We start from the raw sequence: 24,672 nt of genomic DNA on the forward strand, positions 1-24,672 counted from the left end.
AAGATTGCCTTCCATGGTAGAAATATAATGAATTTGCTCATATTTTTTCCTGACTTAGAATATTAGCCCCATCTTGAAACATGGCTGGAAATGTTCAATTCACTAATTAAGGAAAAGAAAAAAGTATAAAAATGCTCATTGATTTAAAGCATTCCAGTATAGGAGAATCTGAGTGTTTTGTAGTTCTAATTTCTCTACAGATTATTAAAACATGCAAACAAAACACAATTATTAGTAACTTTTGTTAGATTTAATAGGTGTAGCAAAATATCCAAAAAATAAATTGTGAAATAGTTAAATAGAATGCTGTCCAACTGCCAAACTGTTCTGAATTAAAGAGGAACAGAGTCAGAAATGTTTGATTCTGGAGAGAACAGGATGCAAAATTTAAATAGTTGTATTTTAAAGATTTTTTTATTTATTCATTTTTTTAATTAAACTTTTATTTAATGAATATAAATTTCCAAAGTACAGCTTATGGGTTACAATTTATTTTAAAGAGATCTTCTATCTGCTGATTTACGCTTCCAAATGCCTGCAACGGCTGGGATTGTGCCAGGCTGAAACCAGGAGCTAGAAATATCCTCTGGGTCTCCCATGTGGGGGCAGGAACTCACGCACTTGAGCCATCATCCCCTGCTTCTCAGGTGCATTAGCAGTGAGCAGGATCAGAAGCTGAGTTTGCAGGCATCCCAAGCAGCCTTTTAACTCTCTGTGCCCCAGCATGTTTGTATTTTAGAGGAGGTTTACAAGAGGAGAGAGACACTTTGGGAATCTTTTTGTCACCAGTGTGATTAACTGAATGTTCTTTTCGGTTTGTGCGACTGTTCCTAACAGGTGATCAACACAGCTCAAGAGTCCTGTCCCAGTGATTCCAGTGACTCCTGGGTGGAGCAGCTGTCTACAGTTCACCGCCGCCTAGTGTAAGGAGCAGTTACTTCTCTCTCTTATTCTGTTTCATGTCTGATGGAGGCAGGGGTTGCTGGAGTGAAGTGATGGCCATCTGAGTTCAAACATGGTAACTCAAGCTTTGATTTCTAGCCCCACGGAGTCAAGTTGCTCTTTCCCCTACTAAGTTTTCAGTACAAAGGTCCCTGAGCCACTTCAAGGAAGGGTAAGTCAAGGTGACTTGGCCTCTAGCCAATAAACAGATGACAGAAGCAAAATCATTTTGCAGAACTTCTGTGCCCAAAATGAAAGAGATGGTGTAACGACCAAAGAGCTCTCGGCAGCCACAAATTGGTGATGCGTTTCTGCAGTGCTGAGCTGCCCAGCTGGCCTGCCCTACTCAGGGTTCCTCTGCTCACATGGCAGACACGTGTATGATCCCAAGACATCCGTTGTCAAATACAGTAGAATATTTGGTATCTGTGTGAGTTCTATCTCATTGTCCATAAGGACTTAACCTGTGAGTTAAGTTAGGCTCAACTTCAGCCCCTCTATTCCAGGGTGCTGATTTTGGTTTGTTTGTTTATTTCTTGGACTACAAAAATAATATGAAAATACACAAAAGTTAGATTTTACATTTGGTGGCTACTTTGACTTTTATGTGTGACACATTCTTTCGACTCAAGGATATAAAGCATTTCCTTTTTGAGTGTATATACTGTTTTCACAGTGGGCAAGAGGAAGTTCCTGGTGCACTGTAATTAATAAATACTGGAATGAATCAACTACCAAGAGATAAGCTTTGGAAGAAAGCAGTATGTTGCTGGTTTTGCACAATAAAATATCTTTCCAAAAAAGAGTGTTTCAGACTTTTTTTTCCACAGGGCACTTCCTCCATTAGACGAGTGTTTGTGAAATCAATCAATCAATTTATATATAGTGTGTGTATATATATATATATATATATATATATATATATACACACACATCTATACATATCTATACACACACACACAGGTCTTATGTTTGAGACATCCCAGGACAGCGAAGGCCAGGTTCTCATGATGCAGGAACTCCCAGTGTTGGAAGAACATACTGCCCTGGCAGCCTGTGACCTCTCAGTCTCATACTCTTTAAATGAGATGGATCATGTTAAGATTCCTTATATGAGAAGTAATAAGTTGGCTAAGAATTTGCTTTTAAGCTTAGAAAGGAAGAGTTTTTTGCCTAAAATTGTCTCCTCTTTCATAGCGCTGTCCTTTGTGTGAAGTCTAAGTGATTGTTCTAAAATATCAGTCACTCCGCCAAGCCACCCCACAATGTCACTGCAAGTGCTTGCTTCAAGCAGATGTGGGCTAAGTCTGAGGAATCAGCAGGACCCCAGTACTTAAAGTAGAACATTTTCTTCTGATAAAAAAGGAAATTTTTATGTGAGGTATTCAGATTATTTGATTAATCACCACTTTGTCTTCACCAGGCCATAGTCAGCTAAGGTATGGGCAGGGTGTGGATGTCCATAGTCTGGAATAAAAGTGAACTTAACACTTAGTCTATCCTAGTTCTGTTCTAAGTGCTTTAAAAAAATGCATAGAGCATGGTATCACTTTGCAACATAGTTCATGTAATTAGATCGCTGGGTATATTGTAGAATATATGATATAACGGTAGCAAAATTCTTACCAGTGTAATGACAATTTTTTTAGAGATTTATTTTTTATTTATTTGAAATTCAAAGTTACACACAGAGAGAAGGAGAGGCAGAGAGAGAGAGAAAGAAGTGTCTTCCATCTGGTGGTTTATCCCCCAGTGGGCTACAACAGCCGGAGCTGCACCAATCCAAAGCCAGGAGCTTCTTCCCAGTCTCCCACGTGGGTGCAGGGGCCCAAGGACTTGGACCATTTTCTACTGATTTCCTAGGCTATAGCAGAGAGCTGGATTGGAAGTGGAGCAGCCAGGTCTCAAACCTGTGCCCCATGGGATGCTGGCATTTCAGGCCAGGGCATTACAAAGATACTCTATTATCACATCTGTAAATCCTGTCCTTCCAAAATTAGACAGTGGAACTGATGCAGCCCTTCTAATCGGGATGCCATTGTGTCATCACAGGTATTTCTTTGATTTCTGTCCATTGCAGAGCTTGAGATAAATGGGTGGTTCCTGCTTACTTGCTTGTGATTTACATTTCGAAGCATGCGTTAGTTATGAGTCCGTTTGTGAATGCTGCCTTGAGCCAATACTCATAATGATTTCATTCTCTCTCAAGAGGTTGCAGTCTGGCAGTGATATCTGGAGTACTCTATGGATCTACATTTGTGCCAATCATTTATATCAAGGACCACAGCAAAAGAAATGATAGCATGTTTGCAGGGGCAAGCCAGTATGGTAAGAGCAAATAATCATTTTACTTTGCAAACAATCTCATTGTTACCATTTTCATAGAAATGTAAAAAATGATGATAATAGTAAATATTGGTATATAGATTTCATGTTACTTTTTCATTGTGAGCAGTGAAATGGAAAGGCATTGAAAACTAAAAGTAATAAAGGACTGTTGGAGTGTTTTCGTGAGATTTTTAACATGCGCTTACAATGACTTTAGTCAGGATTCATTTCAGCCACGTGGTCTGGATGCATGGTTTCTTACTTTCCAATAAGATTTGGAGACTATTTTGCATTTAGATAATCTCTGAGGTAATATGTATTCTACTCTTTTAGAATAGGTTAAGGTGCCTAGCATAAAATTAAGTTCAAGTAAAGGTCAAAGTAGAACCCTATTTAGCCAGAGAATATGATTTTTCAAGCACAGTGCAGTGCACTGAAAAGCCCAACACAAGGCTTCCTGATAACATCTTAGATTCCAGTGAGAGAAGTAATCCTTCAGCAATAAACTCATCACTGTGTGCAGGGCCTTGTGAGGCTCACATGGAGTTGAAAGAAGGGCTACCTGAGGGGTTCTCGAGCTGTGGAGAAACACGGCGGACACGCATGAAATGGCAAGAGAATGAGTTCACGGGTGAAACAGAGTTCAGAGTCTGAAGGGCGAAAGTCATAAGGGACAAATTGATGAAGAAATTGAGAGTTGAAATTGGCTTAAAGAGAGTGGTAAGCTTTGAGTGGCTGCCACAGTTCCCTTCATCATTTTTATATCTAGCCCCATGCACAGTACTTGTGTCTTTTATTCACATCTTTCTTTTGTTTTATACAAATAATTTTTATTAGTTTTTATTTACTAATAGAGAATAGATTTCGTAGGTGTAATTCCAAGAATACACAATACTTTCCTCCCTCTCTCCTCCTTCCTTTCTTTCCTTTCTTTGTTCTACATGTTTGCAATAACAGACTTTCAACTGTATAATCACAGGCTCAAATACTTTTTGCAAATTTAGCCTTTTCATTTTTAAAAGTTTATAACTAACAAAAAGATAATTACATGAGATAAATTAAAATAGAAGGGAAAAACAAGAGTGAAGAAATAAATAGGAACCATGAATGAATCTAAAAACTTATACACTTGCTAAAAATGAGTCATAAATTTGGCTCTCAGATATCTTACAGCCAAAAAGGGTATCAAATGAGTCCTACAATTCAGTGAATACAAGATAACAACAACTAATTGTTCAGGAGTAAAGTTGTTCTTGGTACTGGGACATAATAAACAATATCCTCAACAATCTCATTGCACAGATGGAACAATGAGTTCTTTTTTATGGCACTGCTGAATGTACTCATTTATTCTAGTTTATTCAAAAATAGTTTTAGGAAGAAATTTTAGGAAGGAAATTATTTTTATTTCATTTATTTAATAAATACATATATAGTATGTGCCCTTTTCTAAGCACTTTACAAATACTAACTCAGTTAACCATCGTAGTAACTAATACCATTATTTTTCTCTTTTACAATTGAAAAAGTTGATACAGGGAGATGTTAGGTAATTTTCCCACCTCCCAAATTTAGTGAGTCATGTACGGAGGCATCACACCAGGCAGCTGGGGGGGGGGGGTTTAATTACCATCCATGCTATTCTCCTTTCTTGTGGTCCATATCTAGATGTATTGTCCTTAGTGGGGGATACAAAAGTAAAATTGAAGAGTCAGAAGAATAAACATAAACTCTTTGTGCTTTAGTTTGCCTCCCTAAACACAGGCATTCTTCTTGGTCAAAATCTTGGGTGGCAGAAACATTGAGTGCAATGTAGCTTCCCAGCCAAGAAGCTGCACTACACCCATCTGTGTGACCTGAGGACCATTGCTTAAATGGGCGGGCAGCAAGGCTGGTTTCTCAGAGAATGAGCCAGTGTCATGTGCTGTTAGCTTAAGCAAACAATTGAGTAAAACTTTTGGAGTAACTTTCTGGATACTTTTGTGTAGTTGTCAGCTGCAGCAGAAATGCTGGTCTCCACATTGATCAGTAACCATGTGAAACTGGCACACCAAAATACTTTTAAGCTATACTCCCACTGCAGTACAACTGCTACAGTTATTAGCAAAAGTAGATCTGCATACCTGTTCTTAAAAGGGAGATATTGGCCAGCGCCGTGGCTCAACAGGCTAATCCTCCACCTTGCGGCGCCGGCACACCGGGTTCTAGTCCCGGTCAGGGCGCCAGATTCTATCCCGGTTGCCCCTCTTCCAGGCCAGCTCTCTGCTATGGCCCGGGAAGGCAGTGGAGGATGGCCCAAGTCCTTGGGCCCTGCACCCGCATGGGAGACCAGAAGCACCTGGCTCCTGGCATCGGATCAGCACGATGCGCCGGCCGCGGCGGCCATTGGAGGGTGAACCAACGGCAAAAAGGAAGACCTTTCTCTCTGTCTCTCTCTCTCACTGTCCACTCTGCCTGTCAAAAAAAAAAGGGGGGGGGAGAATATTAATATCACAGGCACAGAATACTCGTAGTTTCTTATTCAGCTTTCCAAGATGGTCATAAAATCTAGCCTTTTAGATCTGATCATAGTAACTGATTTAAGCCTAGCATTTCTAGATTTTAAATATGTTAATTTTACCATATGAACAGCATATTGAAAACTAGGGTGACGAAATATAATTAATAGTTCCTTTACTTTTATGGTTAGTTTTGTTGAGTTTGTTTTATTTTCAGAAATCTAAATGTATCTGAAATGATTAAAGTGATGTGTGAGTTACATATTCTGTGTTTTCAGATTTGGACTACGTGTTTGCACACTTCAGCGGCATCTTCCTTACAAGTACAGTCTACTTTCTGGCTTACTGTGTAGTCATGAAAAATAGTCCTAAACTGTATCCTGAAGCAGTCTTACCAGGTAAGACTATTTCCTGCAGAAAATCATCACACTGTGTGAAAGTATTATCCTGTACTTACTTAGCTTGAATAATTCTCTGTGTTCATTCCCTTAATTGCTGTGGCCCAGTTCACCATCAAATATGAAGTATTTAAAAACCAGGGAACTGGATATGAAATGTTAATCATTATTACAAAAGTTTAATTTTTTTAAGATTCATTTTATTTATTTGAAAGACAGTTACAGAAAGAGGTAGAGCTAGAGAGAGAGATCTTCCATTCTGCTGGTTCACTCCCCAGATGACTGCAACAGCCATAGCTGAGCTGATCCAAAGGCAGGAGCCAGAAGCCAGGAGCCAGGAGCTTCCTCTGGGTCTTCCACATGGGTTCAGGGGCCCAAGGACTTGGGCCATCCTCCACTGCTTTCCCAGGCCATAGCAGAGAGCTGGATCAGGACAGAAGCAGCTGAAACTTGAACCAGCGTCCATATGTGATGCCGGTGCCACAGGCTTGGGCTTTCACCCGCTGCGCCACAGCAGCGGCCCCCAAAAGCTTAAATTTAAGCAGCAGTTCATCTCAGATCTTTTCCTGTTCTAACACATCTTTTATATTAAGCCTCAGTCTTTGGTATTTGTTTTTCACTGTCTAAGGACTCATATTAGAAGTCAGGACCCTGAGTCTTTATAAGAAAAAGTATCAAAAAATAAGAATCTTTAGTCATGTAGGAAAACCATTTATCCCAAAATAAGATATTGTTATACAGTTCAAAAGAGGTGTGAATTTAATTCTTTTGTACTTAATCCATTAGTGGTTGCTGATTTAAAAAACAGTTGCTCAGGGATAGCCTTTAGGCAGAGCAGTTAAGCTGGAATGCCCACGTCCCGTATCTGAGGGTCTGGGTTCACGGCTTGGCTCCATTTCCAATCCAGTCTACCTGAAGATGTACACACTGGGAAGCAGCATTGATGGCTCAAGTGTTGGTGTCCCTGCCATCTATGTGGGAGACCTGGATGGAGTTCCAGGCTCCCAGCTTTGGCTTGGCCGAGCCTGGCTGTTGTGAGCATTTGGTAAGTGAGACAGCTGTGGAAGATCTCTCTCTGTTCTCTCTGTGTGTCTCAAGTAAAATGAAAATAAGTAATTGTTTTAAATCCTGGTTTAGGAATATAGGTCTACAAGTAATTTTTTAAAGAATAAAATAAAGCATCAGTCAGATTTATTTTGAATGCTTGATTGATTTATACTAAAGTGTGCCATCTTTTATGGTAGAAGATTTACTGAGTAGCTAAAGTATTGGGAGATTTTCAGCTGGTATTTTCATTTAAATACTAGTGTTTTTTCCTTAGCTTAGAAAGATACATAGATTAATGTGAGGCTCTTCCTATGTCTTTAGAGTGAATGGTACTTGCAGATGTCATTCAGATCTAAGATCTAGTGGCTTCCCTAGGCCTGTCTTTATCACCCAGTCTCTACTTCAGCCACTCTTCTGAGGGCTTTATTTAATGTCAATGAAGTGGAAGGATCGATCATTCCACCCATAGGAGTCAAGGGTGGGAAAATTATTTGGTTTCTAAAATGACTATAGCTGGCGCCGTGGCTCACTAGGCTAATCCTCCGCCTGCGGTGCCGGCACCCCGGGTTCTAGTCCCAGTTGGGGTGCCGTTTCTGTCCCGGTTGCTCCTCTTCCAGTCCAGCTCTCTGCTGTGGCCCAGGAAGGCAGAGGAGGATGGCTCAAGTGCTTGGGCCCTGCACCCGCGTGGGAGACCAGGAGGAAGCACCTGGCTCCTGGCTTCGGATCTGCGAAGTGCACTGGCTGTAGTGGCCATTTGAGGGGTGAACCAACGAAGGAAGACCTTTCTCTCTCTCTCTCACTGTCTAACTCTGCTTGTCTAAAAAATTAAAAAATAAAATAAAATGACTATAAAACAGTTCAAATTCCATGTTGGCCAACATTGTGGGTAGAAATGCATTCTTCCCTGCACTTTGATCTTCCTGTTGTAGAAAGTGTGACTCTGTCATGTGAGGAGTACAGTTTGCCAATATGTCCTGTCTGTGGGTGTTGCAGGCTTCCTGTCAGGAGTGCTCTGGGCGATAGCCACCTGCTGTTGGTTCGTAGCTAATCACTCTCTAAGTGCCGTGGTCAGCTTTCCAATCATCACTGCTGTGAGTAGCTGAATTGTTTCTTCCAAATTTTTGTTTTTCAAATGTAAATCTAATTTTCCTGAAGCATTCTTAGAACTAAGGGCTGTCGTAGAGTCTGAGTTTTCAGCAGTACAGGGAGTAGAACAGGTGCAGGTAGATAAACTAACAAACACTCATCCTCATCGCGTTGATTGCTCAGGAACACTTCTTATCTCATTTTAATGGGCTTACTGATAATAAGCAGTAATATCCCTGTAGATCGTTGTTTGATAATTTTGCCTAATGTCATTTTGCATACATGGAAGGGGTAGGAGTTTTGGCCTAGAGTTCAAGATGCCGTTGGGACAGTTGCATCCCGAATCAGAGTGCCTGGGTTGGAGTTCCGCTATCCTCCCAGTTCCAAGGTACTGCTAATGTGCACAGTGGGAAGCAACAGTGATGACTTAAGTAGCTGGTTTCTTCCCATAGAAGTTGGAGACCTGGATTGAGTTCCTGGCTCCCGGCTTCAGCTTGGCCCAGCCTCAGTCATTACGGGCATCTGGGGAGTAGAGCAATGGTTGGGAGTTCACACTCTCTCTCTCTCTCTCTAGTTTCTGTCTCAGCCCCTACACCTTTCAAATAAATAAATATACTTTTAAGTGTTTAACATTCAAGAAAAATGTATATCATGAAACAACTAAATATTGAAATTCAGTTTTTTTCACCAAAATAAACTTACTTCTCTTTTAATTTTAATTTCCACAGATATTTTGAAGTACCCTTATATTTGCTAGTTATAACAGAATTAATATGAATTTATATAATAGTTTATAAATATAAAAATGTTTTTGTAAATTATGGTTCTTCAAAAAATACATGGAAAATTTTAAAACAAAATTGTATTTTGGTGCAAAAAAGATTGATGCATAGTTTTCTCATATACTCATTCTACATGAACGTTTTGAAGATCCCTCATATCACCACGCTTGGGTCTCATGACAACTTTGTGAGATTAAAGTACTGCCTGAGAAAGCACTAGGGACTGTCTCTGGTGACACTGTGCATCATGGTGTGTGTCATATTAATCTGCTTCATCTGAGTTTTTAGGTACCAGTTATATAAATGTAATCTGGTAACAAAAAACCAGAAGTGTTTCCTTTTGCAGGATAGGTAGTGACAGGATTATCCCAATTTTAAAGATTTATTTATTTATTTGAAAGGCAGAGTTACAGAGAGGCAGAGGCAGAGAGAGAGAGAGAGAGGTCTTCCATCCACTGGTCCTCTCCCCAAATGGCCACAATGAATGGAGCTGAGCCAATCCGAAGCCAGGGGCCAAGAGCTTCTTCATAAGGAAATGGAGGCAATAGCTAAGAGCATTGTCTCAAATGACGTAGCAAGTGGAGATCTGAAGACTCCTGCTGACAGTGTCCAGTACACAAGGCTACTTTCTGCCATCAGCATGGCATCCGATTTAGAATTTGTTTCAGGTCATTATGATACTGGACCGATCCACACATCCAGGAGCTGCTGTAGTAGTGGGGTGGGCTTTTATGTCTACCGTAGACATCTTACACTGCCCACCAGTTGCAAATATTGTCTACTTTAGAAAGCTTAGCATTTGAAGATTTATTTATGTATTCGAAAGAGTTACAGAGAGAAAGGAAGATACAGAGAGAGAGAGAGAGAGAGCTCTTCATTTACTGGTTCACTCCCCAGATGGCCACAACATGCAGGGCAGGCCCAGGCCAAAGCCAAGAGCCCGGAGCTTCTTCCAGGTATCCCACATGGGTGGCAGGAGCTCAAGCACTTGGGCCAACTTCTGTCTCTTTTCTCAAGCCTATAACAGGGAGCTGGATTGGAAGTGGAGCAACCAGGACATGAACTGGTGCCCTTATGGGAAGCTGGTGTCAGAGGCAGCAGCTTTATCCGCTACACCACCACTCTGCACCCAAAGTTTGATTTATACTCTGGGTTTCAAAGAGTATATTTTTTACAGTTTTAGTGTGCTTATTAAGTAGTTTTTACATGTAAGTGAAGTCAAATAATACAGAGATTTAAAAAGTTAAATAGCCCACATTTTTGACATTCTTAATCCCCATTGAGGGAGAATGTCCAAATTTAGCAAATTCTAAGGAATATCTTTAGGTCCACGGTCCTGGTCCTCATAATTAGAATGGCAAAGGAACCAAATTCTTTCCAAGAAGGATTTTTGTTGTCCATCATTTCAAGACTATTTAATGTTAAATGTGGTAAGAAAGGGGCCGACGTTGTGGCATTGTGGCATAGAGAGTAAAGCCGCCACCTGTGTTGCCAGCATCCCATATAGGCTCCGGTTCATGTCCTGGCTGCTCTGCTTTTAATTCACTTCCCTGCTAATGGCCTGGGAAAAACAGCAGAGGATGGCCCATGTTTGGGCCCCTGCACCCACATGGGAGACCCGAATGAAGCTCCCGGCTCCTGGCCTTGGCTTGGCCCCATCTCTGGCTGTTGTGGCCATCTGCGGAGTAAACCAGCCAATGGAAGATCTCTTGATCTCTTTTTCTGTAACTTTGACTTTAAAAAAGAAAACATAACAGGCAATTGGGTATCATGTTTACCTGTCAGTATTTGAGAGCAGCTTTGTAGAGAAAAGTAAAGTATACAGTGTATGTTCCTCATCTACAGATGCAAATATTATTTGACAATATTAAATTCCACTAGTAAAAGAAAGAACAGTATTGATTAAAATAGATCAAATCATTATTCACAGCAAACTTAAATTTTTATCTTTCTCATAAGAATGATGTTCATAAGACAGTGATTTTGTTCTTTTAATCAAATTATATTCTTAAACAAATACAAACTTTGAGGCAAGTTTACATAAAATATACAGATGTAATTAAGTTAAATTATACAAATAGAAAGGCAAACACAAATAGAAAATCAAAGCCATGGCAAGGAAAAAGGAAGCAAATACATAAAAGGCAAAGAGTTGCTGCGATTAGATAGTTGATTTTACTCTGTACTCCCAAAATTATAATACAACGTTGTAGCTAATTCTTATTAACTGGTAGTTTATTATTTCTCTAGAAGAAATCGATTTTTTTTCTAGCACTAATTTCTTTATAGAACTGATCATATGGGGACTTTTGATGAGGACATTGAACTACAAATAAACAAAATCATTCACTAAAATGTTACAGCGGATGCAGAAATGGTTTTCCTAATGTTATTTCTTGTATTGGGGTACGGTGAAGACGGGCAACAAAACTTGAAAGCTTAATGCTGTGGAAAAAGTTATGGAGGAAAGGTGGTGTGCACGGAGGGTTGGTGGATGTAGTCTTTGTGGCCTTTGAAGACTGAAAGGGTCCTGTAGGCAGAGCCTTCTCACAGCGGGTGTCGCTTCCTGCCAAGCTCTGGCCCCTCCCTATCCGAGAAGGACAGGTGTTTAGGGAAAGGGAGGGAATAGTTCCTTGCTGCTCCCAGGTTCTTGCTTGGTTTCCCTTTTGTCACTCTGTGCAAGGACACCCTTATCCTTTCTTATCTTCTTCTTTATTTTACTGACATTCTTTTTTATTATATATATTTTATTTATATTCTTTATTTTATCTCTTTGGTTGGGCTAGATTCTTTTAACAACTGTAAAATTTCAAACATACCTATCAGCTAGCTTCAGCAATCAAATATGATCCAACTTATTCTATCAGAAGTTCGAGATTTGATCCCAGCTGCACTGTTCTTCCCAGGGACACATGTTCTCGTGGTGATCAGCCTGTTTGTTGCTTAAGAGCAGCATCTGTTCTGTCTAGCAAGTAGCGTTCAGTTAAAAAGCCAAAATGGAAAGAAATGCACCCCGTGTAGCAGGGGCACAGACCTGTTGCTACTGCTCCGAGTCTTCCCTGGTAATTCTAAAAGCCAAACCCCTTTTTCCACAGGTTTAGCTTCTCAAGATAGTACCATGCTCATTTTGGTTTCAAAGGCTGATTTATACTTTTTTGGGTTAATTTACAAAGGAAGACATAAAATCCCAGCAGCCAAGGCTGCGGTTACCATCAGCCATGGCCTTCCTTTGTGGCTCTCCTCGGTGGAAAGCAGAGACTCCCGGCCTTGACCGCTGTGTGCACCACTTTCATAAGGCGCTACTTTCTGTTACCACAGAGCTCTCTGCAGTAGCTTTTAGACCATGACCAAACGGACATTTAGAAAACCATCAGACAAAATGTCTAAAGGTGTTATTGTGTCACACCACGTTCTCTGAAGGGAAATGAATTATTTTTACCCAGAAACCTTTTATTTAAGGTGTACAAACCTCATGCATTTCATAAATACAAATTTAGGAACGTAGTGATTCTTCCCACCCCACCTGCACTCCCACCCTTTGCCCTCCTCCTCCTCCTAGGGAAGTGAATTATTAAAGACATTCTTGAGTGACTGTGTGACTTTAATATTATTTATTTTTTTAAAAGATTGCATTTATTTATTTGAAAGTCAAAGTTACACAGAGAGAGAGAAGGAGAAGCAGAAAGAGATCTTCCATCCGCTGGTTCACTCCCCAATTGGCCGCAACGGTCAGAGCTGTACCAATTCAAAGCCAGGAGCCAGGAGCTTCTTCCCAGTCTCCCACGTGGATTTAGGGGCCCAAGGACTTGGGCCATCTTCTACCGCTTTCCTAGGCCATGGCAGAGAGCTGGTTCTGCAGTGGAGCAGCCGGGACTTGAACCGGTGCCCATGTGGGTTGCCAGCACTACAGGCGGTGACTTTACCCGCTGTGCCACAGCGCCGGCCCCAACATTACTATTATTTATCCAGTTTCTCCCATCCTGTGGAAGGTCCGTGAGAGGCTGTCTGAAAGACTCTTGTGCTTCCTGTTTGATTTGGATTTCGAGGCTTAGGACCTTATGGGATTGGAAAAAGGCAGTTCCTTTGACCTATGTCTCTAGCTCTTTTATGTTGACTTTTCAGATGCTAATAAACAGTATATTTATCACTTCACTTGCATGCCAGCAGTGGAACCAAACTTTGTTGACCTGGTCATTTAGACAGTTGGTGTAGCGGCAGATGAAAACCATTTTAGAATCATTGATGTGAGACTCTTCACGTTTCCTGCAGGGTGTGGAGGGAAATCATAACGAGGATATAATACATTTTGTACACAGAGACCGTTATTAACTCAAATTGCAGTTTTTCTCCTCCTTGGCCAAAATAATTAACATCAGATTTGAATGGCTTAAAGTTCTGAAATATCATGATCATTCCTTGTCTTCATTTCCTTGCATATTGGTCACATTATTTTATCCCTGCCTTGTCTCCTGACCAGTGACCCCTGAGGTTGCTTTTTGTCATTGTGAGGCTTTTTTATCTTCCCATAAAACTATCTTCAGCATTGGATTGTTTGATTGCTGTGCAATAATAATTATCAGTGACATGTTTCTACATACATGCTGTGTCCATACGTATGTGAACATACATTATTTGTCAGGTCCCAAAGAACACTCCAAAATTTCTTTGGCTATGAGATTACTTCATACCAAAGAAATTTAGAAGCATATTCATACACTTTATCTTATTAATTCCATTTCTAAAATCCTAAGGAACTAAGTGGAGAAAAATCTATTTTCTGATTAAAGTAGTTTATTATAAATATATACATTAAAAATATTCTGTGGCACAAAATACCATAGCATTGTCAAAATGGTAAAATGAAGAACATGGAAAAAATGAGTCATTATTTTTTACTTAATGTTACTTAATTTTTAGCATAATGTGGAATTATGGTTATGATTATGGGCAGTTTTCCCTGAAAATATTTTTATTTGCTATCCAACTTACAGTATTTAATGAGTACAGTCATAAGAAAATACCCAGTTTAATTAAAGTTTTTATTTTTATTTAAGGGCCCAGGATTTATAGCTGCAATGTGGGGTGTCTTCATGTTTAAAGAAATACAGGTATGTATAAGAAAGGGCAAATTTAGAAAACAGGAATATGTCCAAGTAAGAAGGGTATTTAACATTAAGTTTCTGAAATCTGTATGTGGCTCATAAGCCCAGGGCAGACAGCACATAAATGAATTTGACAGGTAAAATGTTGAAAATGTTCTGTGCCTATGTAGGAAAGAAAGCCGAGAGCCAGAGTAATTATTATGAAGCATCACGTACGCCTCTACTGCCACCAAGAGTGGAAAAAGACTTCAGTTAGCCTCCATCGCCCCACTTCTATCACTAGAAGTGATTCTAGTTAAATAACTCAATAACATACGAAAGATTAGGTGCCGGGGCCAGCACTGTGGCTTAGAAGGTTAAGCCTCCATCTACAGTGCTGTCATCCCATATAGGTGCAGGTTCAAGTCCCGGCTGCTCCAGTTCCAATCCAGCTCCCTATTAGGGTACCTGGGAAAGCAGCAGAAGATGACCCAAGTGTTTGGGCCCCTGCTACCCACATGGGAGACCCAGGAGAGAACCAACAGATGGAAGATCTCTTTCTTTCTCTTTCTCTTTCTCTCTGTCTCTCTCTCTCTCTCTCTCTCTCTCTCTCTCTACTTCTGCCTTTCAAACAAATATATCTTTAAAAAAATTTTAAAGCGCTGAGTGTAAAATATCGTAGATAAGCAGAATGAAAAGCTTTTGGTTTGTTTGTTTGTTTGCTAGTTAGTCCAAAGGGTAAATTACCCTTTGAAGCAAATAGGATTTGGAGATACATCTTTATTTTAGCCCTCATGCTTCCCAAAGGCCTCCTGTTAAGCCAGTTTAGTGACTGCTGGCTACCACCATTTCTTCCTCTTTCAAAAGCAAATGATGGGGATATAAAACCTAGCTCTGGTGTGTGTGTGTGTGTGTGTGCAATAAAAATTACTTTAGAACTTTTTTCCTAGGGAAAATATCTTTAGTTGTTGACCAAACTTGAATGATGTTTTATAATAGTTTTTGTAAAGGCATGGTAAATGCAAAGACTCTCTGTGGAGACATCAGAGACCCGGTGTTTTCTGTTGTAACATGCAGTTGTTTTAACAAATAATGCTGCTTCCAGGAAGATATTAAGTTGCTAATCTCTGGACAGCATTAAGTGGAAGTACTTCTAGCTAGCTGACCTTTAAAATGATTATTCAGCTTTGGATCTGAAACATCTCAATGATAATGAAAGCTCTCAATTAAAAGAGCCATAACTTGGTAATACAAGTAAGATTGTCACATTAAGCTAATATTTGGCCTATAATCTGGATTTTTATTTCTTAAATACACAAGTATAATCTAAAACATTTACAAATACATGTGTTAAGTTCATATGCATTTCTCATTTATTTTAGTTGTAGTTCCTTTCTACAAAAAGTCACTAAGTGCCCAAAATGTATTGTAAATCTCCCTACAGATATTTCACCTACATCACAAAATATTTATTTGTATTCAACAATTTGACACTATCTTAGAAAATCACAAGTTAGTGATTGTAGCTTGTTTGCAATTATAGGTATAAAGAAGCACACACTAAGAAAGCATTTGAAAATTATTTTGGTCACTGTTGCAAAAAAAAAAAAAAAACAGTCAAAAATTGTCTTAACTTACACGTAAGAGCTGTCTTCAAAGGCAGAATCCCTAGCCAGAAATCTTAGTACTAATTCTTCAGAATCCTCTAAAAACATCTGAGGCAGAGTCTGGGTTTTTTTTTTTTCCTAAAAACATCTTTTAAAAAGACAACACTGACCAAACAGATAATTTTAAAGGCCCACCTACTCCCAAGAATGGTTTAATTCAGGAATTCAAGGATAGTTCGTAACATGCAAATCAATTAAAGTTATTGGCTACAATATTGGGTAAACAGAGGGAAATGGTAATGTACACAATGCTTACTTTGCAATCAGCAAGAGGAAGAAAGCCTGACTTGGGACAGAATGTCTATGAAAAAAGCAACAGCAAACATGTAGCTCAGGTGGAACAGGATTCTCTGTAAGTTGGGAGTCAGAGCTTTCTCCATTGCCACTATCATTCAATATTTTCTACAGATTCTCGCCAGTTTGGTAAGAAATAAAGGAACTAATATACGAAAGGAAATGAGAAAAGTATTATCTACAGATAGTCTTACCTTTTAAAAAAACGTGAAATAATCACCTGAAAATCTTAAACTCCAGTAAGATCAGATTCATACACAATTTACTTCACTGCAAAAACTTACAATCGGACACAGACAGCAAAGCAAATTGAAGAAGTGGAGGCTTCCCACAGGCCCTGAGGGAGCAACTCCCACTTCCAGCAGGCAGTGCTGTCCACTTCCATGCAGTGGGATCCCAAGGAAATCCCAGAGAAGCACTTTTTTTTAAAAATTTTCAGAGTAAGTTCTCAAGTTTGGCTAATTATGTATTTAAAATAGGCCATAAATATAAAAATAAGCACGTGCCCCCTCTTTCTTCTGAAATATCTGCAACTTAGATTGAGAATATTTGCTTATAAAATAAGAATTTTTAAACATTAGAAATGACTGCTCTTTTCCATTGATATTAGAGAGAGAAAGAGAGAGAGAGAGAGAAGGCTGAAGTGAATGTTACTGACCCCAACAAAGTTAAAGATAAAACCTGATCCATCTGCCTACAAACAAAAGTTAAGAGATGTCCAGAGGTGCTTATGATCCAATGCAGATGTTTAATTGCCTCTTTCTAGCTGATTTAAAGGAAAGTTCTGAGTACACACCCACCAGGATAGTCCCCTGGAAATATTTGTAAGTATTTTTGTTAGAAACCACACAAAATTCTCTAAGCTTCTAAGAATACGAAAGCAAAGCCTTTATTTTTGTGACTCTTAGATCCTACCAGGTTTGCAGCTTGAAGCTGTTCTTGGAGACAAGTATTTTAAAGTATATGGCTTAACAGGTGCAAGGACTAGCATGGGACCCAAGGACCCTTTTGCCCAAGAGTTCAGTGATAATGCTTTCAATATCATCAGTCAGTCAGTTGGAAATTTTGCAATTCTAATCTTCTTTTAAATCCCATATCTGTTACTCTTTGAAAATTTTGTTTTAGAGTATTACATTGGTAAACTATAAGAAGTTATGATTTCACCAACATACTTTAATCAGTGTGTCTACAGTAATAACAACACAGGCAGTGATTATCATGACAATTTAAAATCAGTGGCTACTTCAGATAAAGATCACCTGTTATATTTTATTATTATTTTTTGGCAATAGTGACACTAATATACTTCAGGAATTCAGGCTAGCATCTTTTGACTTTGGAAAGAGGGCTAGCGTGCTTTTTTGAGTGTTAATATTCACCTTTGACAAAGGAAAACTCTTGTTCTTGCTCAAATATATTCAGCCCTTTTTTCTCGAGAAGAATAAGCAGTTGGGACAGGCTCTTAGCCATGAAAGGGGAATAAATGTTTTTATTCCCTGACAACATTATTCATATGTCCACAGATAAGAAAAAAAAACGAAGCTTAGAACGTAGCCACGTAATTAGGATGTAGAGTGATTATAATTTAAGCCCATGTTGAAAAATTTAAGTAATTGCATCAGTTTCTAATGGACAAAGGACGTTTGGAAATCACCTGAGTATATTCATTCTTTGAACAAATATGAAGACTCTAGAAAAAGTTCATGGAAGATGCATATTATCAAGAAAACTACATGTGGGTTTTAACGATTTTTTGTACCAAAATAAACTCATCTTTGAATTTCATTTTTCTGTGAACTTTCTGAAGTGCCCCCATATTTGTTATGTTTAGTCTACACTGGTAGTACTGTCTACATTAAGATTAAAGTTTTTACACCTAAGGAAACAGATGTTGGGAAACCCAGAGGTTCAGTGCATGCGTGTGTGTGTGTGTGTGCACGCACATAAATAAAACTGCTCTGTACTTGGCAAACCTTTTGTAGACGCTGTGATGAGAGTGACTTCTAGTAGTGCCGAGGCCCACAGTGAGTCAAACAACTCACCCCACCCTGACATACAGAGCTCTGTTTCAAACAGAGGCAAAGTGATCCATGCTAACCCAAATCTTGACTAAGTCACAGGAAGGAGAGCAGTGTGTGCATGTGGTCAGCCTGGCCGGGCCTGCCCGAAGTCTAGTTTCCTGTGGGAGCCCTGCGAGAGCTTCCCTGCCTGAGTTTCCCTCAAAGCAGTTACAGCCAAGGCAGAAGCCCCCTCCCATCACTGCAGGGAGAAATGGGTCTCTCTAAGCCTCTACTTTGCAGCACAGTAAAGCCGTTCCTTTGCTGGCTGGAGGAACCCAGGGTGGGGCTTGGTCCTCACTGATTTACTGCATGAGCACAGAAGAGGGGCCGTGCGGTGGTGGTGGTAAGGGCTGGGGGGCTGGCAAATTCAGACAGCCTGGGGTCAACCCCTTTATGAGCTCTCTGCCCCCAGTGAGCAGTGCAACTCTGTGGAGACCCAGCATCCCATGCCCACGGCCTTCCCTGAAGTTTTACCCCAAACTGGGGTAGTCTCAGGCTGCAGTGTGGCAGACCCAGAGGCAAGAACATTCACAAGAGAGAGCCCCCCTCTCCTTTCCCTGTGGGTGGGGATCAGGCTGGGTGCCCCACTGCTACCTGGAGTAGCCATCTCCCTCTTCCCTGTTTTCTGCCCAGAACCCTCATGTGTCTTCTTCGTGACTTAAAATTAATCATTGTTGTTTTTGCTATTTTTTTTTTACAAAGGAGGTGTTATAGTATTAACATGATTTGACTCTCAGAAGATCTGAATGTAACGAGACCGTAATACTAAAGCCAAAGAGATGCTGGTCCTGTTTTATTTTGTGACACTCAACCTTTGCCTTAGAGTACGGGGGTCTGTCTGCAAAACAGATATAGACAAATTCAGAGTGGAACAGCCAGGGCAGTTAGGGAGCTTGAAACCACTGCACATGAAAAGTGGTCATCAAGAAGCTACAATACTGAGCAGGAAAGCAGACACCTATGGGCATATGAGATGGATATTTTTCAGTGTTGGAAAGTTTACCTGTAGAAGAGGTGCTACCATTGACTGATCTTTATCCCTAAAGGTAAAACATACAGGAAATATTTCTGATTAGCACTGGTAGACAATTCTCTGATAATCCAAAGATGGATTGGGTTACCCTGGGAAGTGGCTGCTCTCCGTGGTCTCAGCTCTAAGACCCCTGTCCCATTCTTCACACCTCGCTCTACGTTTCCGACTCATCCTTGGGAATCCTCTCCAACCACCCACATGCTCCTCATCACCCTTCCTCTGGAGCAGTGCAGCCACTTTCTCATGGGTCACCTTGCCTCCATGGGGCCCCTGGAGTCTGTCCACCATCTTGCAGAAATGTGTGGACAAACACATCTGACCTGTTCACCATATATGACTGCCTGTTCCCTTGATGTCTTCCTGTGGCTTGGAAAGTAGAGCCCAGAGGTATAACATGGCCTAATCCTTGTGGCTCCCCAGCAGTTCAGACCGCACCCCCACCTCCAACACCATCTTGCTTTGTTTACCACTCACTGCAGTCAGAGCGTCCTCCTTTGAGTCCTCTGACAGCAGGGCTGCGCACCTAGCATTCCTCCTTCCTGAAGTTCCGCTTGCTGCTCCTTCCCCTGGTGAACTCAGTGACGCTAACAGGCGCTCAGCCTCCCTACCTGCAAACCCAAATTATTAAGAATCCTAAAACACACCCTCCAACTAGCATGGCACTTTGCTTACTAACACCCCTGTCATCGTGTACATTCTTTTCTGTAAGTATTTGATTTCTGTCCAACTAACTGCATAGCACCCTTGTTCTGCTGTCACCATTTAACCCTAGTGCAGTGGGGGCAGAGTGGGTGCCCACATGCATTTCCTGCATACACCAGTTAATAAGGGTCCTGGAGGTTTCCAAGATGATGGATGACTACTAAGACTCCAGAAAACAAAACAAAAGCATACAGGTGGCAGGAGCGTAGGATTAGCAAAGCCCCAGAAATCCCGAGGGTCTGTGCTTTTGTATACTTGGTTCAGGCTCTTTCTCACTGCAGTAATTTCTTATTACTCAGGGTCTGAAAAACTACTTATTAATGATGCTTGCGTTCTGCATCATCGTGACCGGAGCGTTATGCACTGCGTTTTCCAAACTCTGACGACACACGGCCAGCAGATGGCAGCAGTGGTTCGGCGAGCGCCCCCACTGCCCGCCAGCGAGAGACCGGCCTGCGATGGTTTCCTGCACAGAGCAGCCTCTCCACCGCGCCCTCCGTGGGAAAAGGATTTTTTCTTCCTCAGCAGTGTGAGAATGAAGGAAAACTGAATTTCTGGCAAGTACAAAAGTGGAAGACTCTTCTGGTGAACTGTTTCTGAAGAAAGTTGGTACAGGGTAACTAGAAGGTTTGCAGTCCTGCAGCATTGCCACAGTTTGTGCCCAGTGAACAAGACCGGGCCGAGGCTCTGGCTTGGGACCCTCAGTAGTGACCACAGCCTGGGGAGGGGGCACCAGACTTACCCCACAGTGGAATCAGACTGCACAGGTATCCAGATCTCTGCCAGATAAAGCCAGTGTCACCGTGGGCAACCATGTTAAAAATGCCACTTCATTACCTTTTGCCAGAATTTATTTTTCCAATTAATGTTTCCCAATTCCGTATCATCCACCCATCTATGCTCAAAGTGCCTTTGATTATCTCCAGATAAAGTTCACCCTGAGAACACACACGTTTGACACCATGGGCAGTATGTGCATGTTATAAACAGACGCAGTTACACAGGCAAGTACACACACACACCCAAACGGAGGGAAATTCTAGAGTTGCTAAGTGAGATTTTTGGTTTATCAGTGATAATTTGAATGGACCAACACTTCTTGAATGTACATTTGTTTTCTGAAATAGACTTTTCTAGACACCCTTTTGCTGGCAGTTTTCCAACTTTCATTTTGTTTTTAACTGGTGGCTTCCAGGAGGCAAAAGAAAGGGGCAGACCTGCTGGTAGTATTTCTTTAAGAAATGTCTCTAAGAAAAGGGAAATGGAACTGGTCTAGTGCACACGGTTTACAAATCCTTCAGATGGTAAGACCCCTATTCAAATATACATTTCACTGCTTCCCACCTGGTGATGCAGCCCCTGACTCTGCTGGGGAAACAGCAGCTCCTATAGGCACAATCACTGAGGCGAGCCTGCGAGGATTTAAATCCCACCTGTGCGCCACTTCAGCCGTGTGACTCTGGAGAAAGCCCAGAGCCCGCTGTAGCCGATTCTTCATCAGTAAAGTGCATCGCGTAACTGTTGTGTGGGTCCAGCTGGTGGAAATCTGTAGAGTGTGTGCGTGAGTACTTAGCAAGTGTTATATCATCGTGAGCTATTAGGATGGCATGCTGTTGGAGATGTAGAAAAATGTCTCTAGATCAGAGAGTGCATTGAAAAAACTACTCCCCTCCCTGCTGAAACACTTACTATGAATTCTTAATAAATAATACCGGAGTCCCATTGATTATTGAATTATTAATGCAAATACATATTTCACTGTAACTTCCTATAATCCTTTCATTTTAAACTGAAATATCATTAAATTATGCTGATCAGTGGAATAAACTGACATGGTACAAAAGCTGTTTTTCTTGTTTAAATGTATTTTACAATTATGAGGCCAGCATTGTGGTGACGTGAGTTAAGTTGCCACTTGGGATGCTGGCATGCCATATCAGAGCACCAGTTCAAATCCCGGCTGCTACACGTCTGATCCAGCTTCCTGCTCATGCACCTAGGAAGGCAGCAGATGATGGCCCAAGTACCTGAGCCCCTGCCACACGTGTAGGAGATCAGTCTAGGGTTCTGGCTCCTGGCTTCAGCCAGGACCAGACCTGGCTGTTGTAACTATTTGGGTAGCAAACCAGTGAGCAGATCTTGATCTCTTTCCCTCTGCCATTCTGTCTTTCAAATCACTAAATCTCTTAAATGTGTGTGTGTGTGTGTGTGTATATATATATATATATATATATATACACACACATACATATATATATATATGTTTTAGAATTTTATTTTATATAGATTTGCATTATTCTTTAGCTTGAGATTGCCAACCTATATGCAAAATTGTGGAGTAAAGCAGTTAAGAAGAAACATGGGGAGGCGAAGGTCACATTATTAGTGTACGGTTTCTGCTACCACGCAGTGGCTGCGATGTTGGTAGCAGATGACATTCCAAACTGAAAGCCCCCTTGCGATGTTTCTTCATTCTTTCCCTGAAAGGTCCTGCATTTTTTGCCTTAACAGTGGGTCTGATCATTTATTTTAAGTTTCTGCTTTCTTAGGAAAACTGCTGGGGGCACCAGCACCCTTGGCTGGCATGATTCCACGCCCCTCTATGGAAAACTGCCTCTCCTTCCTGAGCATGAAACTTTGTCCAGACCCCTGCTCCAGGAAGCGGACTGGAGTCATGTTCTATATCCTACTGCCCGGCATTAAACCTTCCTTTTCTCAAAGACCAGCGTCACAGATTGTGTGTGTGTGTGGTGACAGTATCAGTAAGATCAGTGTGGAGGAGACAAACCAAACAACTGATGATGTAGAGGTCAAAAAAAGGACAGGTGGCAAATCTCCCTTGGTTTGCTGAGCCTGCAAAGTTAATGCTGAACTTTCTTGAGGTTTTGAAAGTTTGCTTTTTACTGGTTTAGCGTGACCTAATTCTTTTAGTATTTCTGCATCTCATCTCATCAAGTGGCACCTAACACTGCCTGCCATCTTGTGGCCAGATAGGGCACTACAATTTTAAGCTACAAGTGGAACCTTTGAGGCCCCAGTCAGGCCTTGAGAACCTCCCAAGATAGAAACAGCAAATCCTGCTGTGTAGGACTGATAGTGCAGCACTTCTACTGAACTACCTTCTTTGCTCTGGCTGCACTGATTTATCTACGTACACCTACTATGCCTATCTATATTCATATTAATAAAATGGAAAACCTTTCGAGTGAAAAGGAAGTTGTAGAGAATCATGCACATAGCATGATACCATTTAGGTAAAATTTGAGTAACCAAAGTCATATGCAGCTTCTATAAATACATATTTCTATAAAAATTGAAAGATCCACATCAGATTCCTAAGTGATGCCTTTTTTTTAATAAAGATTTATTTATTTACTTATTTGAAAGAGAGGCAGAGAGAGAAAGAGAAAGAGGTCTTCCATCCGCTGGGTCACTCCCAACTTGGCCACAATGTCTAGAGCTGCGCTGATCCAAAGCCAGGAGCCAGGAGCTGCTTCTGGGTCTCCCACGTGGGTGCAGGGGCCCAAGGACTTGGGCCATCTCCCACTGCTTTCTCAGGCCATAGCAGAGAGCTGGATTGGAAGTGGAGCAGCCGGAACTCAAACTGGTACCCATATGGGGTGCCAGCACTACAGGTGGTAGCTTTACCTGCTACGCCACAGTGCCAGCCCCTACATTCACATTACATTTATTATGGAATACTGATAATGTTTGTTGTATTTTAGCATTGTTACTTTCTTACTATGCCTAATTTATAAATGAAATTTCACCATATGTTTGTGTATATAGAAATAAATATCGTGTGTACAAGGTTCTGAACTCTGTGCAATTGCAGGCATCCTCCGGGGATCTTTGAAGATATCCCCTGATGATATGGGGGGACTACTATAGTTTGAAATAAAAGAATATTCTATCTTGCCCTCCTAGAGAAAGACAAAAGAACAGGTCTGCACTGAATTTTATGAAAAAATTTTTGGAGAAAAAAATAAAATGCTTAAAGCCAATCTGTTTAAATGGAATTATTATGGTGAAAAATAATAGCTGGGTATCCTCTCTCTCTGGCTGAGAGCACTCAGCTTTCACACTAAATCACTTCCCAGAGGTTGGTAGTCAGGTCTGTTTTCACTGCAGAACCTGAAGATTAATTATTTCTTGCTCTGGTAATAACTTCTCTGACTCAGTTCGTGTCGACAAGATACTGTGGAAACAAAGGCCATCTTTTCCAAATTGTTCTAACAAGAGCTAATAAAACAAATCACCACAAATCAGCCAGAGAGGGGAGAGAGTGAATCGTTTCTCGATGATGAAAGTGAGCCTGTGACAGAAGAGACAACCGCACTGGAGCCTCCCACCTGGTTTCTGAAACACTTTACATAACACAGCTTTATAGATCTGCCTTTCACATCTAAGTTCTGAGTGTAGGAAATTAACGTCAAGCAATTTTTCCATCCAAAATGGATATCATCTTCCTTTTCTCCAAAATATTTGAACTTTATGTTGGCACCATATCCATGTGACAGTTAAAATTACTGTGAACCTTTGGAGAGTTGAAGTTTTATTCATCTTTATACCTCGGGAACCTAGCCCAGTGAAAGGCACACAAAAGATAAAGAGTGGCTTTTTCGGTTTTGATTTTTTTTCTGGTGTACTCTGAAGACCATTTAAAATTGTTATCCAGAATGTGTTAGCCAATGATTCTGTTAAAACAATTCCTTAGTACTGAGCCATAGCCATGAATATTCACTGAATGGTTT

General features: G+C 40.8%; 1 protein-coding gene across 4 annotated transcripts in view; it reads left to right on the plus strand.

The window, feature by feature from the left end:
* Positions 1 to 23,914, plus strand: part of TMEM144 (transmembrane protein 144) — a 65,463-nt gene extending 41,549 nt beyond the window's left edge. For 2 of the 4 annotated variants that reach the window (XM_062199342.1, XM_062199344.1), the window contains 6 exons: positions 838 to 923; positions 3,152 to 3,270; positions 6,047 to 6,166; positions 8,207 to 8,304; positions 14,136 to 14,189; positions 20,218 to 23,914. In XM_062199342.1, the coding sequence (XP_062055326.1) occupies positions 838 to 923; positions 3,152 to 3,270; positions 6,047 to 6,166; positions 8,207 to 8,304; positions 14,136 to 14,189; positions 20,218 to 20,301 (561 nt within the window). In that variant the 3' untranslated portion in view covers positions 20,302 to 23,914. The remainder of the gene's footprint in view (positions 1 to 837; positions 924 to 3,151; positions 3,271 to 6,046; positions 6,167 to 8,206; positions 8,305 to 14,135; positions 14,190 to 20,217) is intronic. The other 2 variants (XM_062199343.1, XM_062199345.1) reach the window with 2 other exon arrangements.
* The last annotated feature ends 758 nt before the right edge of the window (positions 23,915 to 24,672 follow it).

This window comes from Lepus europaeus, chromosome 8, assembly GCF_033115175.1.
Source record: "Lepus europaeus isolate LE1 chromosome 8, mLepTim1.pri, whole genome shotgun sequence".
NCBI classification, from domain to species: domain Eukaryota; kingdom Metazoa; phylum Chordata; class Mammalia; order Lagomorpha; family Leporidae; genus Lepus; species Lepus europaeus.